Below are 14,844 nucleotides of genomic sequence, written 5' to 3'. Positions count from 1 at the left end.
ACTTATTTATATTATAACTGGAAATCTGTATCTCTTAATCCCCTTCACCTATTTTGCCCATCCCCACCCCACCTTCCCTCTGGCAACTACTAGCTTGCTCTCAGTATTTAAGAGTCTTTCTGCTTTTATTTGTTTGTTTGTTTTTGTTTTTTAGATTCCACATGTGAATGAAATCAGATGGAATTTGTCTTCATCTGCATTATTTCACTTATCGTAAGTGAAGGTCCAGCCATGGCATTGTGAATTCTTGCCTTCATTTTTGTGAGACACAAGCTTCTGGAAGGTTCCCTCCTCTCAGCGCATGCTCCAGAATCTTGCATGAAGTCAGCTGACCAGTTAGGTTAGGTGTGCTTAGGAGACTGCTCTCAGGGCACTTGAAATTGGACTATTAACCATCCCCGCCCCTCCCTACACCTCCTCATGGATATCCCTTGATCCTGCTTTCCTTTTTCTTGCTTTTCTTCGCCTAGGAAAGCTCAAGAAGCGCGCGTGTGTGTGTGTGTGTGTGTGTGTGTAGGAGAGGAGTATGGGCAAGGTTGACATTTACCTCTAAACCTCTCTCAAACCTCAGAGGTAAGGAGCATTGCCATCCTTTTAAGATGAGACAGAGGTTTGGGGAAGAGAAGGGACTTGCTCAAGGTCACACAGCTGGTATGCGGAGGGAAGAGGCATTAGCCATTCATGCTTTGCATCTCATCATGCTGGTGAATGGCAGAGGACTTCATGGGTCACTCTCCTTGGCAACATGCAAGCAAGCACAGTGAATTAGTTCATTAATTATGACCTCAATGAGCTCCATGGGTGTCCCAGGTGTTATGCTATGCACTGGGGTGCTAGGGATAAATAGACTCTTGTTCTTTTTTTTTTTTTTTTTTTTTTTTTAAGACTCTCATTCTTGCTCTCAAAGAGCTCGTAGTATTTTGGGGGAGAGAGGCATATAACCTAATGATTGCAATTGACTGTGGCAAATTCCCTAATCAAAGGTGATGACAAGTCAAAATGTTGCTCCAAGATTTTAGAGCAACTAGCTTTTGCTTCAGAGATTCACAGAAGTCTACTGCTAGAGGAGACTTATGAATTGGGTTTTGAAGGCTGAAAGGAGTTCATCAGGAGTTTAAAGTAGTAAGAGGAATGTTCCGCGTGAAAAATAATGAAACAGCTTGTGCAAAGACCATGTGGCATTTCTGTGGGAGCCTTCTAGAGACAATGCCTTAATCCAGAATTTCCCAGATTGGGTTTCACAAATACTAGTGCCCCTGCGAATAATAATGCCAGGAAACAGTAGGGCTTCCTCAATGCCAGGCACTCTTTTACAAGCTCTCAATGTATTAACTCATTTAATTTTCACAGCAACCCTCTGAGGTAGGCACTACTGTTATCCCCATTTCACAGAGGAGGAGACAGCAGCACAGAAAGGCTAAGGATCTCGCTCAAGGCAAGACAGCTAGTCGACAGCAGAGGGAAGGTTGGAACTCAAGCAAAGAGTGTTCTAGAATCCACGCTCCAGTCAGTACATAAAACCTGGCCAAAAATGTCAGAAAAACAACACAATGACTATTAGGCTAGTAAAAGTTCTGGAAAATATATCAGCAAAACAAACACACACATGCAGATGTTTTGGCCAAGAGTTTTCCAAACCAATTTTATTTAGACATACATTTTTTTTTTCTTTCAAGAATGAGCACATGGAAAAACACTATGAGAATTGCAGCCTTGTCCCTGAGAGTGACTCTGATACAGCCCAGACCCCTTGTTTGGGGGCTGAAGGATTTCTCTAGTTCCTGATGATCTCCAAGCGGGCCTGCTGGGTGCCATCTTCATCCAGAGCTGCAGCCCTTCCTAACAGAATCTTCCATGACCACGCACTCCTTCACACACTTTACAATGCAGAGAAACAAAAGGCATTAGAGTCTGAAGGAAGCCCTTTCGGTGTCGTCACAGCTGCACTTTTAGCCTTGTGCTTGATTTCTCTCTCTCCTGACTGGGAGGATGAATTGTTGTTGGAGAGGGTTAATGGTCGCCTCATTACATCTGAGTTTCATGGTGTATGTGTGTGTGGCAGGGCGAGCACAACACAGAGCAAGAAGCCAAGAGGAAGGAAAGGTGAGAGGCAGAGAGGGAAGAACAATTCTCCTACCCAACCTCTGGCTCAGCCAGCAGGGGAAGTCTCTTGAGCAGGAGTGAGGCTGGGAGAGGGAGGGCATATGTAGAGTGTTCAGTGTTTCCACAGAGAGCTGTGGCCTCACATTAAAGCCGGGGAACATGAGTTAGTTCTTGGATTTCTGAAACCGGATTCCTTCCTGCCAAAGGAAGTCTGGCAGCCGCAGCCATTAGCACCATGGACAGCGCCGCCTGCCAGGTGAGCCCTGGGGAAGGCCTGGACTTTGTGCTCAAGAACAGACAGACGCGGGGAAGAGTGGGTTTTGAGAGAGTTTTAAGATATTTTTGCACTACATAGATGGGATCTTAGCAGGACTCACTGTTGTCTGTAAGCCCCCCTCTGCTCCTATCTCATCAAATGGACACAGGGTCCCAAAGGGAAAAAAAAATGCTGGCTAGGGACCCAGAAGACGATACCAAAGGGAGGGTGATGGAACCAGATGATATATCCAGGTGCTCCAAGGGTGCACAGAGATGGCTGGGGTCCCAGGAGCACTGTGGTACTGTATTGGGGTCCCTGCCTTGTCTGTATCTTCAGGGCATAGCCTGGAGTAGCTGCCCATTAATGGGGCAGTGGTAGAGGGTTCTGATCCAGGGCTAAGTTCTACATCTGCCCAAGAAAGGGCTGAGTCTCCCTCTAGGGGAAATCCTTACAGTCTCAGATGAACCTTTGAATCAAAAGCCTGCTTCCTTCTGTAATCAATAAGTGTGTTTTCAGGACGTGGAAACTTTATTAACAGCACAAAAGGAGCACAAGCTTGCAAGGAAAAAAACAAGTAAGACTCTGGTGGCCTCTGGAGCTCCTGGAAGCTTGCTGTGCTGCCCAGGGGAAGAAACAAACAAACAAAAAACAACCACCCAGCACTGGCCTCCCCTGTCTCCTTCTGCCCCATCTCGTAAATGCGTGTTGAGAGTTCAGTCCCGAGTCTAGTGCCGTGGAGATGAAGAGACCAAATGGCAAAGTCTTTGCCTGAAGAGCCTACAGCCTTCTAAAGGGGGAGCATCATTCAGAGAAAGCAGGATAATGCTCTGGGGTTGGCACTTGCCCCATGTGTCACCCCAGTCCTGGACCATAAGTGGCTTGGGTGAGGCAGGTCCTTTTTGGTGGATGTTTTCAGGGAAGCAAAAAGAGGAGGATGGAAAGGTAATCTGCAGAGGCTTACTCAACCAGCAAGGAGCAGCATGTTTCTGTTTTCGGCTGGATTTCCCCCTTATCTTGCACACAGTAGGCACTCAATAAATAGTTGCGTCATGGATGAATAATTGAACGGCAGCACCTCGCCTGCTAGAGGACTGACCGGCATGTGGTGGGAAAGTGGCTGGCACAGTGGAGGGACCCCCAGCTTGACTCACGATCCCCTGGGGTTTCTGTCTGAGAGAGCTGTCTTTGGCAGCTGGGGACCTTTCGGGGCACTTGGGCTCTGGAGAAAGCAGACCAGGCACAGCTACAGATCCACAGCTCTGTAAAGACCCAGCCTGGGTGAGCTCCTCAGGAGAAAGATAATTAAGGCCCCCGTCGCAGTCTCTGAGAGGGCCGGGCGAGGGCTTTCTGGGCTGGCTGTCCCTCTTGACTCAAATGTGTTGCTGCTGCCTCTGGGCTAATGGCTGGTGGGCGCTTCCTCATTGGTCACTGAGTAGGGCTGTCTGGATATCTTCAGGGGCTCAAGCTGGAGGGATCTTCCCCCACCCCCTTTCAGCTGTCAGCATCTCAGGAGCTAGAGCTGGAAATGAGAAGGAGCCCGCAGGTCACGGTGGCCCAGCCTCCCAGAACGGCAGGAGCTTGTGTACTCAGCCTTACTACCCTCTGGTCCTCAACTGCAAGGCACTTGTTCCTGCTTCAGAGGACTGGATATTGGTATCCATACCCCGAAGAATGCCTGCTCTAGTGCCTAGGATCTTCCTTTCAAAGTGATCACCCAGTAAACACACTGGAAGACTAAGGAGCTGGGGGCTGGATGTACAGTGCAAGTGTCTGATTTTGGCTCCGGTCATGATCTTGGGGTCCCGGGATCAAGCCCCACACTGGCTCCATGCTTAGCAGGGAGCCTGCTTCTCTCACTCCTCTGACCCCTACCCTCCCCACCCCCTGACTTGTGTGCACTCTGTCTGTCTCTCTCTCTCTCAAATAAGTAAATAAATAAGATCTTTTTAAAAAATGAAATTGAAGGGCGTAGTGATCAATTGTTGCAAGGACAGGAAGCTTGATAGGAAAAGTGGTACATGCAACATACGGTCTATACCAGCCCAATGCAGATCCTTTTGCTGTATAGACCGGTCTCTTCACTGTGCCCCAGTCACCCCTTGGAGGGCTGCAACTTTGCTGTCCACCCAGATCTCTTATCAATTCAAATCTTACCCATCCTTTAAAGTTATGCTTTGTCTCTTTGTCTTTGGGTGGGCCTCCTGAATGCCATGGCCATGGTGACTTCTTTTTGGCAGCCTCTTCCTGTCTATACCCCTGGTCTACACCACCTGAATAGATACCTTACATGGCTGCTTGGGTGCTTTCTATATTTTAGTCTTGTCCCTCCAACTAAACTATAAGCTCTTTAGCAAGGTCATCATTCTTTTTTTTTTTTTTAAGATTTTATTTATTTTTGAAAGAGAGTGAGAGACATAGAGATCACAAGCAGGGGGGAGGGTTAAAGGGAGATGCAGACTCCCCGCTGAGCCAGGAGCCTGATGTGGGACTCAATTCCAGCACCCAGGGAATCATCACCTGAGCCAAAGGCAGAAGCTTAACCAACTGAGCCACCCAGGCGCAAAGTTCATCATTCTTGAATCCTCACTCACCTGTTCCTACCCGCCCCACCCCATCCCTGCACAGCAATGTTCTGCATATGGTAGGTACTCAATAAAATCCTTACTGAGAGAATGAATAAGCGAATAAATGAATGCATAAGGAAGGAAAAAAATGATGAAAAGGAGGGAGGGAGGGGGAGAATGAAAAAATGGTTTTTGCAAAGGCTGGCAAGAAGTTGCATGGCTGGTAAAGTTAGTGTCCCCTCCTTGCTCTTCTTTCTTACTCTTCCACCATAAAAAGTGTCTTTTTGAGCAAACCATGACACGAGATAAGGGAAATTTTCAAGCAATATACAATAGTCAAGAGCTATAAATATTTATTTATTAAACACTTACCTTATTCTTATTTTTTTTTAAGATTCATTTATTTGAAAGAGAGAGAGAGCCCATGAGAGGGGGGACAGGCAAAGGGAGAGACAGAATCCTTAAGCAGACTCCCCACTGAGTGCAGAGCCTGACGTGGGGCTCAATCCCAGAACCCTGAGCCCCTGAGACCATGACCTGAGCCAAAACCAAGAGTCTGATGCTTAACCAACTGAGCCACCCAGGCACCTCTTACTGTGTTCTTATGATAGTTCCTGCCCTTAGGCTTACATTTAGCTGGGAGATAAAAGCAGCACACACAAAATCTTCAGGCAGAATGACCTAGTGGCTGGGATCCCAATGGGATATGGAACAACTATTGGGAAAATTACCTACAACAATGATATTTGTAAATATATAAATTTATCTCCATTTCTTCATCTGCAAAGCAGGCACGCATCCCACAGAACATTAAAAGAATGAATGTATCTAAAACTCTTGGGATAGTCCCTCTTGGTAGTCAGGGCTCAGTAAACATTACCTATTGTTATTATTACTAAAGATATCAAACTTCTATTGCATTTCTGTTCTGAGTCGTGTTGCTAAGAACTTCAGGCACTAGATTATCCTGGCTCCCTCTTGACTGTTGATTTCCTCCTTCATATTTTATCATTTTCACTAGCAAATAAACAGGCCCATCTTCCTCCCATCCTTAACCTCACGTCCTGGATCCCACAGCGGCATGTGGCTGCCACCCCAGTTCCCCATCCCCTTCCTTCTCAAGCTTCTCAAGAGTAGTCTGTGCAGTTCCCCTTTTCTTGTCTAACACACATCTTTGTTCCCCTGAAATCCAGTGTTTTCCCCCTTCTCCCAACTGGGAAGGATCTTATTAAAGTCTCGTAAAGTCCTTGCCTGTAGTCAGGCAAGGCAAACTGCTATAACAGATATCCCCCAAATTTTAGTAATTTAACCCAATCCAGATTTATTTCTCACTCAGTTAATGGTTCACTGTGATGTGGTGTGGGCAAGAGGGGAGAGGGGGCTCTGGTCCATTCAGTAACTCTGAGACTCAGACTCTTTTTCTCTGGTGGCTCTGCATTCCCGGGGACCTCAGAAGCCTGTGGAACTTGCTGCCAGATAAAGGGGAAAAGAGCTTGGAAGATTGCATGGGAAAATACAGCAGCCAGGCCTGAAAATGGCTTATTATCACTTCTGCTCACATTCTCTTGGCCAGAGTTCCAGCCAATGTCCTCACCAGTCTTCAGGGGAAGCTGGAAAATGCAGTTTGGCTGTGCCCAAGAGGAAAGGGAAATGGTTTCGTGAGGACATGCCATTATCCTCCCTACAGCCCCCAGGAACTTCAATGCTGCTACAGCTACTGGATATTTTGGTCTTCATCTTACTCTTTTAGCAGCTTTCCAATAACTGATCATATCTTCCCTCTTGAAATGCTTTTCCCTGTAAGCCATCTTCTTTGTTCTCTTCCTTCCTCTGGCTAAGTCTTCTCAATCTTTGTTGCAGATTTCCCCTTCTCCTCTACACAGCTTCAGAATGCCTGGGGTGGAGAGCTTGTTCATCCTGAGACTGGGTTCTCCCTCTCTCTCTCTCTCTGTCCCTCATTCTCCATTCTTCACTCTTGAGGCTACAAATAATCTGTAAGCTGAGGACTTTCTGGTGTATATCTGCATTTTTGACCTCACCTCTAAGCACTAGACTCATATGCATTGCCCAGGTGATGTCTTCATCAAATATTTCACCAATATCTCAAACTTAACATTACCAAACTGACCTCACAATTCCTTCTACCTCCTACCTCCCATCTCCCACAACAGATTATCCTTCCCCAAATTTCCCTTTTCCCGTGTCCATTTACCCAGCTGCTAAAGCCATATCTTAGGAAATGATCTTGGTTTATCATCCTCTTCCTCCTCTTCTCTTAACTTCCATCTTGAATCCATCAGCAAGACCCATGAATTCCATGTTCAAAATGCATCTAAAATTCACCTCCTTCTCTTCTACAATTCCACTCCAAGACACCATTACCTTTTGCCTGGATTATGCAACAGCGGCCAAACTGGATTCCTTATTTCTATTTCCTCTCTCACACCATTCACCACATAGCAATGAGGCTGTTGTTTGCAAAATGGAGACAGCCTTGTGCTACTTAAACTCCTTCGGGGGCTCTCAACAATACTCAGCATAAAATCCACACCTTTTAACCTGGACCGCAAGACCTTGTGTAAGGTGACTCCTGACTTTACCTCACGCTGCCCTTCCCCTTGGGGATGGAGGTAGAAGATCAGCCAATGTATTCAAGATGATGTCTCCAAAGAGCTTACAGTCTGCTTGGGGGCACAGATCCAATTCCAAGAAAGCATGCTAACAAACAGCCATGCCAGATAGTCACTATTTAAATACAAACCCAAGTGATGTGAGTAGAAAGAAGTATAAGGAGGCTTGCAGGATAGCTAGAGTGGTCAGGGCCTGTACTGTTCACCACTGTGCTGAGTGCGTTTGGGATACAGGAGAGAGGCATACAGTAGGGATGAATAAATATTTGTGGAACAGGGGCGCCTGGGTGGCTCAGTGGGTTAAGCCTCTGCCTTCGGCTCGGGTCATGATCTCAGCGTTCTGGAATCGAGCCCCGCATCGGGCTCTCTGCTCAGCAGGGAGCCTGCTTTCCCCTCTCTCTCTGCCTGCCTCTCTGCCTACTTTTGATCTCTCTCTCTGTCAAATAAATAAATAAAATCTTTTAAAAAAATTTGTGGAACAAATGAATGACACGATTCCTGACTTAGTAGAGCTCACAGCTTGGTGGGGGAGGCTAATAAGTAAACAAATATTTGGTCATGTGATGATTTGGTCATATGTGATGGTGGGGCCATGTATATTCAAGGTATTTCTTTTTCTTTTGAGAGAGAGTGTGTGTGTGTGTATGAGCAGTGTGGGGGAGGGCAGAGGGAGAGGGAGAGAATCTTAAGCAGGCTCCACATCCAGTGTGGGGCTGATCTGGGGTTCGACCTCATGGCTCTGAGATTGTGACCTGAGCCAAAATCAACAGGAGGACACTTAACCAACTGAAATACTCAGGCATCCCCATTCAAGGTGCTTTAAGGGTACATGGGCAGGAAATGTCAGCTTTGCTTAGAGACGGGTCAGGAAGACTGCAGATAAGGAAGGGAGACTTAGCTGGAACTTGAAGGATACTTAGGGATGAGTCCAGAGAGATGAGCAGGGACTGGTATCCCAGGTTGAAGACACTGGAGTACAGATGAAAAGTGGGGCTCTTTCTTGATGGGGGCTATTAGAATGTCAGATAAGACAATATGTGACCAACTATCAAACCATATATCACAGACCACAAGGACTTTGTGAGAAGGTAGAGGTTTTGGTGTAAGAAATTCAGGCTGGCTTATGAGTGGCAATTTGACACAGATTTGAATCACTACTGGGCCTTAAAATGTAAAACCATGGTCTAAATGGAAGGCAATATAGTAAGAAAGGTCGTAATTAATATTAATGAGAAGACGGTCACCGATGATGAGACTCACTCAGGGAGAGCAGAAGCCAGGATGATGGGGAGGTATGTTAAGTGCTCCAACAGGCCACTCTGTCTGGCTCTGCCAGGGCAGGGGAAGGACCTGATGACTTTATGTGGTCTGGAGCAGGAGGCTGCCCTCTCTCCACCTGTTCTAGCTGCCGCTGTCCCAGCTCGTGGTAGAGGGCTGACCTTGGGAAGAAGCCCTCCTCCCTGCAAGGCCATCAGTGCTCCCGGGAAGACTGATCCCCAGGAAGGGTTGCTTTGCCTGAGTCTGCGAGGGTGAAAGCCTGGGTCTCAAATATTTGCCCCTCCTTGCTTCTTCCCTGCCAGGATTCTGCAGGGGTGAAAACAGGAAGATTTGGGGATGGTGGTCTACAGGGTTGGGGCATTCAAACTGAGTGACTGTCTGCCTGGAAAACAGTTTTTTCCAGGGGGACCTGGGGGATGGGAAACACTCTGGACAGCTTTGGTGGAGGGCAGGCAACTAGAGCAGGGTGGCCTCTGGGGTGGGGGGTGGTCCTGTCTCCCTTCTCTCCTTTGGGGAAGTACAGAGCATGTGGGTGGTCTTGGGTCTCTCTCTTTTTAAATTCACCAATCCACCCCCACCCTGCTTACTACCCACCTGTCTCATCCTAGTGGTCTTGATCATGGTGGTGGGGGTCTACGGTATCAATAGGTAATAATAATAAAGGTAACCTTTACTGAACCAGCTACTGTTCTACTCCTTTAGTCTCTGAACAACTCTGAGACAGGTACTTTAGGCATTCCCATTCTTCACAGGTGGAGACTGAGGCTCAGATAGGTGAAGCAATTGCCCAAAGTCATACAGATACAAAGCTACAGATCTGGGACTGGGACCAGACAGTGTGGCTCCTGGAATCACCTTGGCTCCTGAGTTTTAGGGGTGGCCCTAGGAAAGGGAACAGAGGGCTCCCAAGACTCTGCAAACCAATGGAGAATGAGGCCAGGACGCTAGCTAATAGCAGAGTTCACTTTAGGTTCTCAGAGCCCCTGGTCAGGGATTGAGGAGTTGAGCTCTATCATGTGGATGGGGGACACTGGGCAGCACCATACACTTTCAAAACCTGTTTTCTCATCTGTATAACTGAAGAGTAATTGCTAATCCATAGGGATACTGGGAGGAGAAAGTGAAGGAGCACATGTGAAACGCCTGATGCATCAAAGTGGGTGTCCAGTAAATAAGCTCCTTCTCCCCCTTCTCCCCTGGGTGCAGTTTGCTTCAAGCTAGCCTCAGTACAGATATGTACTGAGGGTCTATAGGTACCAGGTGACAGATCTTATGCTATGCCCTGGGGAATACGCCCACGAAGCGGGAGCATCGTGGGGTGGGGTGGGGAAAGGACCCAGGGTGACCAGAGAAACAAAATGGATTTTTAAGTAACCCACAAGAACACCATACCTGAAAAATGTATGTTCTTCTCAAAGCAACAGCCTCAGGAGGGCACACCGTTGTTCCAGAGATTCTGATGGTTGCTGAGTACCGATATCAACACTTGGACTTTCTTCCCAGGCCTCTCCAGGTGCATTCCCATGTCAGGCTGGGGGACTGCTAGAGCTTTAGGAAGATAGTCTCAGAGAAGGCAATGCCCAAAGTCACACAGCTCCTCAGGGTGAGAGCAGAGCCAGAAGTCCAGTACCCAGGAGCCGTCCCCATCCCTCCTTTATCCTCACATGCTGCACTGGAGATGGATAATTCTCTAAATCCGCTGTCACCGCTTATTCAAAAACTTTGGCTCAGAATGGCTTTGGACTATTTTTTCTTTATTTTTAAAAAAGATTTTATTTATTTATTTATTTATTTGACAGAGCGAGAGAGATCACAAGTAGGCAGAAAGGAAGGCAGAGAGGGAGGGGGAAGCAGGCTCCCCGCTGAACGGGGGGGGGGTGTTGGAGGGGTTGCGGGGGGGCTCCATCCCACGACCCTGAGACCATGACCTGAGCTGAAGGCAAAGGCTTAGCACACCCAGCCACCCAGAAGCCCCTATTTTTTCTTTAAATATTTAACTAAACCCACCTCAGTAGGAGGGAGCCAGGCATGTTCAAAGAAAACTGGATCTGCCTGGTAGTGGTGGGCGGGGAGTGGGAGCTGGGGGTCCCAAGGTTACCACCAAGTGCTGGGTGTCAAGGATTTGCATTTAAATGATCTTTATACAGATGATAAGAGCCAATGATTTGGTGGAAGAAAGGGGCCGAGGCTAATAAACTCTTCTATCATGGCTTTGGGATTTTCAAAGAGTGAAAGAGACGGTGGGGTGGTCTTCTGGAGCTCATTTAACAGCTTGACGTTCTCGGGCTAGGTGTGCGAAACACCTTCCAGAAGCAAGATTTATTTCATTCGGAAGTAAATTAGGAGGGCTTTCAGAGTCCTTCGTTCCAGGGACTCAAAGGACTAAGCTTCTCCTGGACTTGGTGGGTTGAAGTCTGGTCCCGCTTGCAGGCAAGGGGGATGGATTAGGTCCTCCCCACCCCCCCCCCGCCCCCGCCCCCCGCCAAGGACCTGGCCCGCGCTGGGATTCCGGGAACCTTCGAGACCTGGCGGCGGTGCCAGTCCACGCGTGAGTGCGCGCGTGGGCGTGTGTGTGTGGTGGGTGGGAGGCGCGCGAGGGTGGCCGCCGGTGGCGCGGAGGCCGGGGATGCGCCCGCTGCGCCCACTTGTGGCTCCTGGGTGCCGAGGAGGAACCGCGCCTTTGCCGCCTCTGCCGAGGACGCCGCGGGATAGGAGGAGGACCGAAGGCTGATGACATGAGGGCGCCGTCTCCCGAGTGATGGCAGAGCGCTCTGCCTCGCCGCCTCCGCCGCTCAGCCCCGGACTCCTTACGTCAGGGTAGCTGGGTCCCCCCTCCGCGCGGGAGCCAGCGAGCCGCGGGAGAGCAGAGCAGAGCGCGCCGCGGAGCCGGGGCGTCCTCACTGCGCGCGGAGCCCAGCTGAGCCCCGCCGAGCCCCGCCGAGCCCCGCTGAGCCGGGGAGGAGGCAGTGCCGCCGAGCCCGCGCAGGACGAGGCAGCAGCTCCCGGCGCTCGCCAGCAGCCGCCGCCCGGACCCCTGGGGCGCCGGGCTCAGCCTGGGCGCCCCCCGCCATGCGCGCCCGACTCCGCGGCTTCCCCGAGCAGCCCCGGCGCGGTGGGCACCGGCCCCTGGGCCGAGGCGCCTCTCGCTAGAAGTGGTCGGGCTTCCGGAGCAGGGGGTCGCCACGTCGGGGACGCGGCCGGGATCCGCGGAGTCGGCCCCCGAGCGCGGGGAGCGGGGCTGCCCGCGCCGCCCCACCATTACCTCCCCGGGCGGCAAGGAGGAGCTGGTGGCGGTCGCCTCCCGGCTGTGGCAGCGGCGGCGGCGCGCCTGCCTGGCGGCCGTCGGCGTGCTCCTGGCCATGGCGCTTGGGCTGCTCATCGCCGTGCCGTTGCTGCTGCAGGCGGCGCCCCCCGGCGCGGCGCACTACGAGATGATGGGCACCTGCCGCATGATCTGCGACCCGTACGGCGCCGCACCCGGCGGGGGGCCCGCCGGCGCCAAGGCGCCGCCGCCCGGACCCAGCACTACAGCGCTGGAAGTCATGCAGGACCTGAGCGCCAACCCTCCGCCCCCTTTCATCCAGGGACCCAAGGGCGACCCGGGGCGACCCGGCAAGCCGGGGCCGCGGGGGCCCCCTGGAGAGCCGGGCCCGCCTGGACCCAGGGGTCCCCCAGGGGAGAAAGGCGATTCGGGGCGACCCGGGCTGCCCGGTCTGCAGCTGACGGCGGGCGCGACTGGCGGTGTCGGGGTGGTAGGTGGCGGAACTGGGGGCGGCGGCGACTCCGAAGGCGAAGTGACCGGCGCGCTGAGCGCCGCCTTCAGCGGTCCGAAGATCGCCTTCTATGTGGGTCTTAAGAGCCCCCACGAAGGCTACGAGGTGCTCAAGTTCGACGACGTGGTCACCAATCTCGGCAATCACTACGACCCCACTACCGGCAAGTTCAGCTGCCAGGTGCGCGGCATCTACTTCTTCACCTACCACATTCTCATGCGCGGCGGCGACGGCACCAGCATGTGGGCGGACCTCTGCAAGAACGGGCAGGTCAGTCCCCCTTCACCGCCGCCGGCCCCCGCAAATCCCCGCAGACTCTCCTCCCCATCCCGCGCCCCAGACCGCCTGGGAGACCAGACTCCTTTCTCCCCACTCGCGAGCGCCCGGCGAGCTCCGGGAGGGAGCGCGCCGCAGCATCCAGCTTCCCGGTGCGCCCCGGTTGCGTTTGTCCGAGTGTAGCGCGGCGGCTGTGCCCCAAGCGCCCAGAGACCCCGCTACCAGCACTTTCCAGCTACTAGCGCACTCGCCAGCAGCCCCGCGGACTCCTTGGAAACCTCATCCTTCTTTACCTCTCCCTTTGCGCCCCCGTCGCCCCTTTGCCCTCCCGTCTTCTTTCTTCGCGGCCCTGGTCCCCCTAGTTCTCCCCCTTCCCCGCTGGGTCAGGGTTTATGAAGCCCCCTCTCCCCTTCCTTCCGGGACTCGACTTGCCGGCTGCCGAGAGGAGGGGACCGGAAAGGAGCTGGCCAAGTTGGAGAGAGAGTAGAGAGGAGAGAGAGTAGAGAGGGGAGAGAGTGAGAGAGAGAGAGAGAGCGCGCGAGCGAGCCTGGGTGGGAGTGTGGACCCTGGAGCCGCGCGCGGGCAGGCCTGCGGGAGTTGAGGGTCACCATGTGGGGGTTGGGCAAGGCCCTGGCGGGGGTGCCCGGACCCACCTGCTCTGGCGGCTCGCCCCCAGGTCCGGGCCAGTGCCATCGCTCAGGATGCCGACCAGAACTACGACTATGCCAGTAACAGCGTGGTGCTGCACCTCGATTCAGGGGACGAGGTGTACGTGAAGCTGGACGGTGGGAAGGCGCACGGAGGCAACAACAACAAATACAGCACATTCTCGGGCTTTCTTCTGTACCCTGATTAGCCGCGCTGGGAGCACAGGCAGAGTGGCTTCAGGCCGCCCTGCACCGGTGACCAAGAACTGCTCCCTGGATGGAGAGGACCGCTCTGCTTCATGACACTTCCTGACATCAACGGAAAAGACGCATCCCTGCTGTCCTCCCTGACCCACTCTGACCTTAGTGTGTCTGCGACTCACCTGACTCCACTCTGGGCTGTCCTCCTGGTCCCTGTCCCCTACCTGGGGAGGTTGAAGGGGATGCCCGAGTGGTGAGGTGAGTGAGACCCCGACCCCAAGGTGGAGGCAGCTCAGTTCAGACTTCACAAACCTGATTGGACTGGACAGGCCTGGCGGGAGGCCTGACCTTCCAGTCCCCCTCCTCCTCCTCGGAGTGCCCTGAGAGGGAGGGCTCCCAGCCCTGGTCATGGAGGTAGGCCAAAGTGAGCAGGAGCTCCTTGGGGCATCCTTCTTTGTGACCCAAAATACCTGTGCAAATTTCCCTGTCCATCAGCCAGAAACCACCTGCAGCAGAATCCCAACAAATGGAAAATTATCCTCTCCACTGCATTCCCGAGTCAGACCCACCTTGATGCATTAAATTATGTTTTTAGACTATGGTCTCCGACTCTCTCTTAGCGTGGCCCCAGGTCTGGGTGGTGGGGGGGGAATGGGGGCAGCGGCTCCAGACATCCTCCTTGGCATAAAGACCTTAACTGGGCCCTGAGTAGCCTCACCTACACCCTGCTTGCTAGCCACCCAGACCCTGCCATCTGGGGTGGGCGAAGAGACATGGGGAGATGGCAGCCTCCCTCCCCTGGGCTACAGGACCCCCAGAACCTGAAGAGCCCAGAGGAAGGTGGGGGAAAGTTAGAGGCCCCTGGGTAGCATAGCCTTGTAGGAGAAGGTCAAAGGGAAGGGAGGGGAAGAGGAGGCCTGCTCTTCTGCAAATAGGAGGGATGAATGAATCACTCTCCAGCAGGTGGTCTCTGAGATGTTTAACCCCTAAAAGGAAATGCAGAAGTCCTCCGCAGACATACACCCACTCAGGCACATAGTACACTCAGCACAGGTCCGTTTGCTCACAAACCAGCTAGATCCACATCTCAGAAGAGCTGGTAAATGGAGATAA

The 14,844-nt window shown here is 52.1% G+C and overlaps 1 protein-coding gene across 1 annotated transcript; it reads left to right on the top strand.

The window, feature by feature from the left end:
- The first annotated feature begins 12,193 nt into the window (after window positions 1-12,193).
- Window positions 12,194-14,299, top strand: C1QL2 (complement C1q like 2). The gene is made up of 2 exons (XM_047722119.1): window positions 12,194-12,877; window positions 13,560-14,299. The coding sequence occupies exons 1-2, from the start codon at window positions 12,194-12,196 to the stop codon at window positions 13,737-13,739; spliced, it is 864 nt and encodes a 287-aa protein (XP_047578075.1). The 3' UTR covers window positions 13,740-14,299.
- Window positions 14,300-14,844: the final 545 nt, after the last annotated feature.

The sequence above is a fragment of the Lutra lutra genome, chromosome 3, assembly GCF_902655055.1.
Source record: "Lutra lutra chromosome 3, mLutLut1.2, whole genome shotgun sequence".
NCBI lineage: Eukaryota > Metazoa > Chordata > Mammalia > Carnivora > Mustelidae > Lutra > Lutra lutra.
This window is presented reverse-complemented; position numbering and strand designations above follow the sequence as displayed.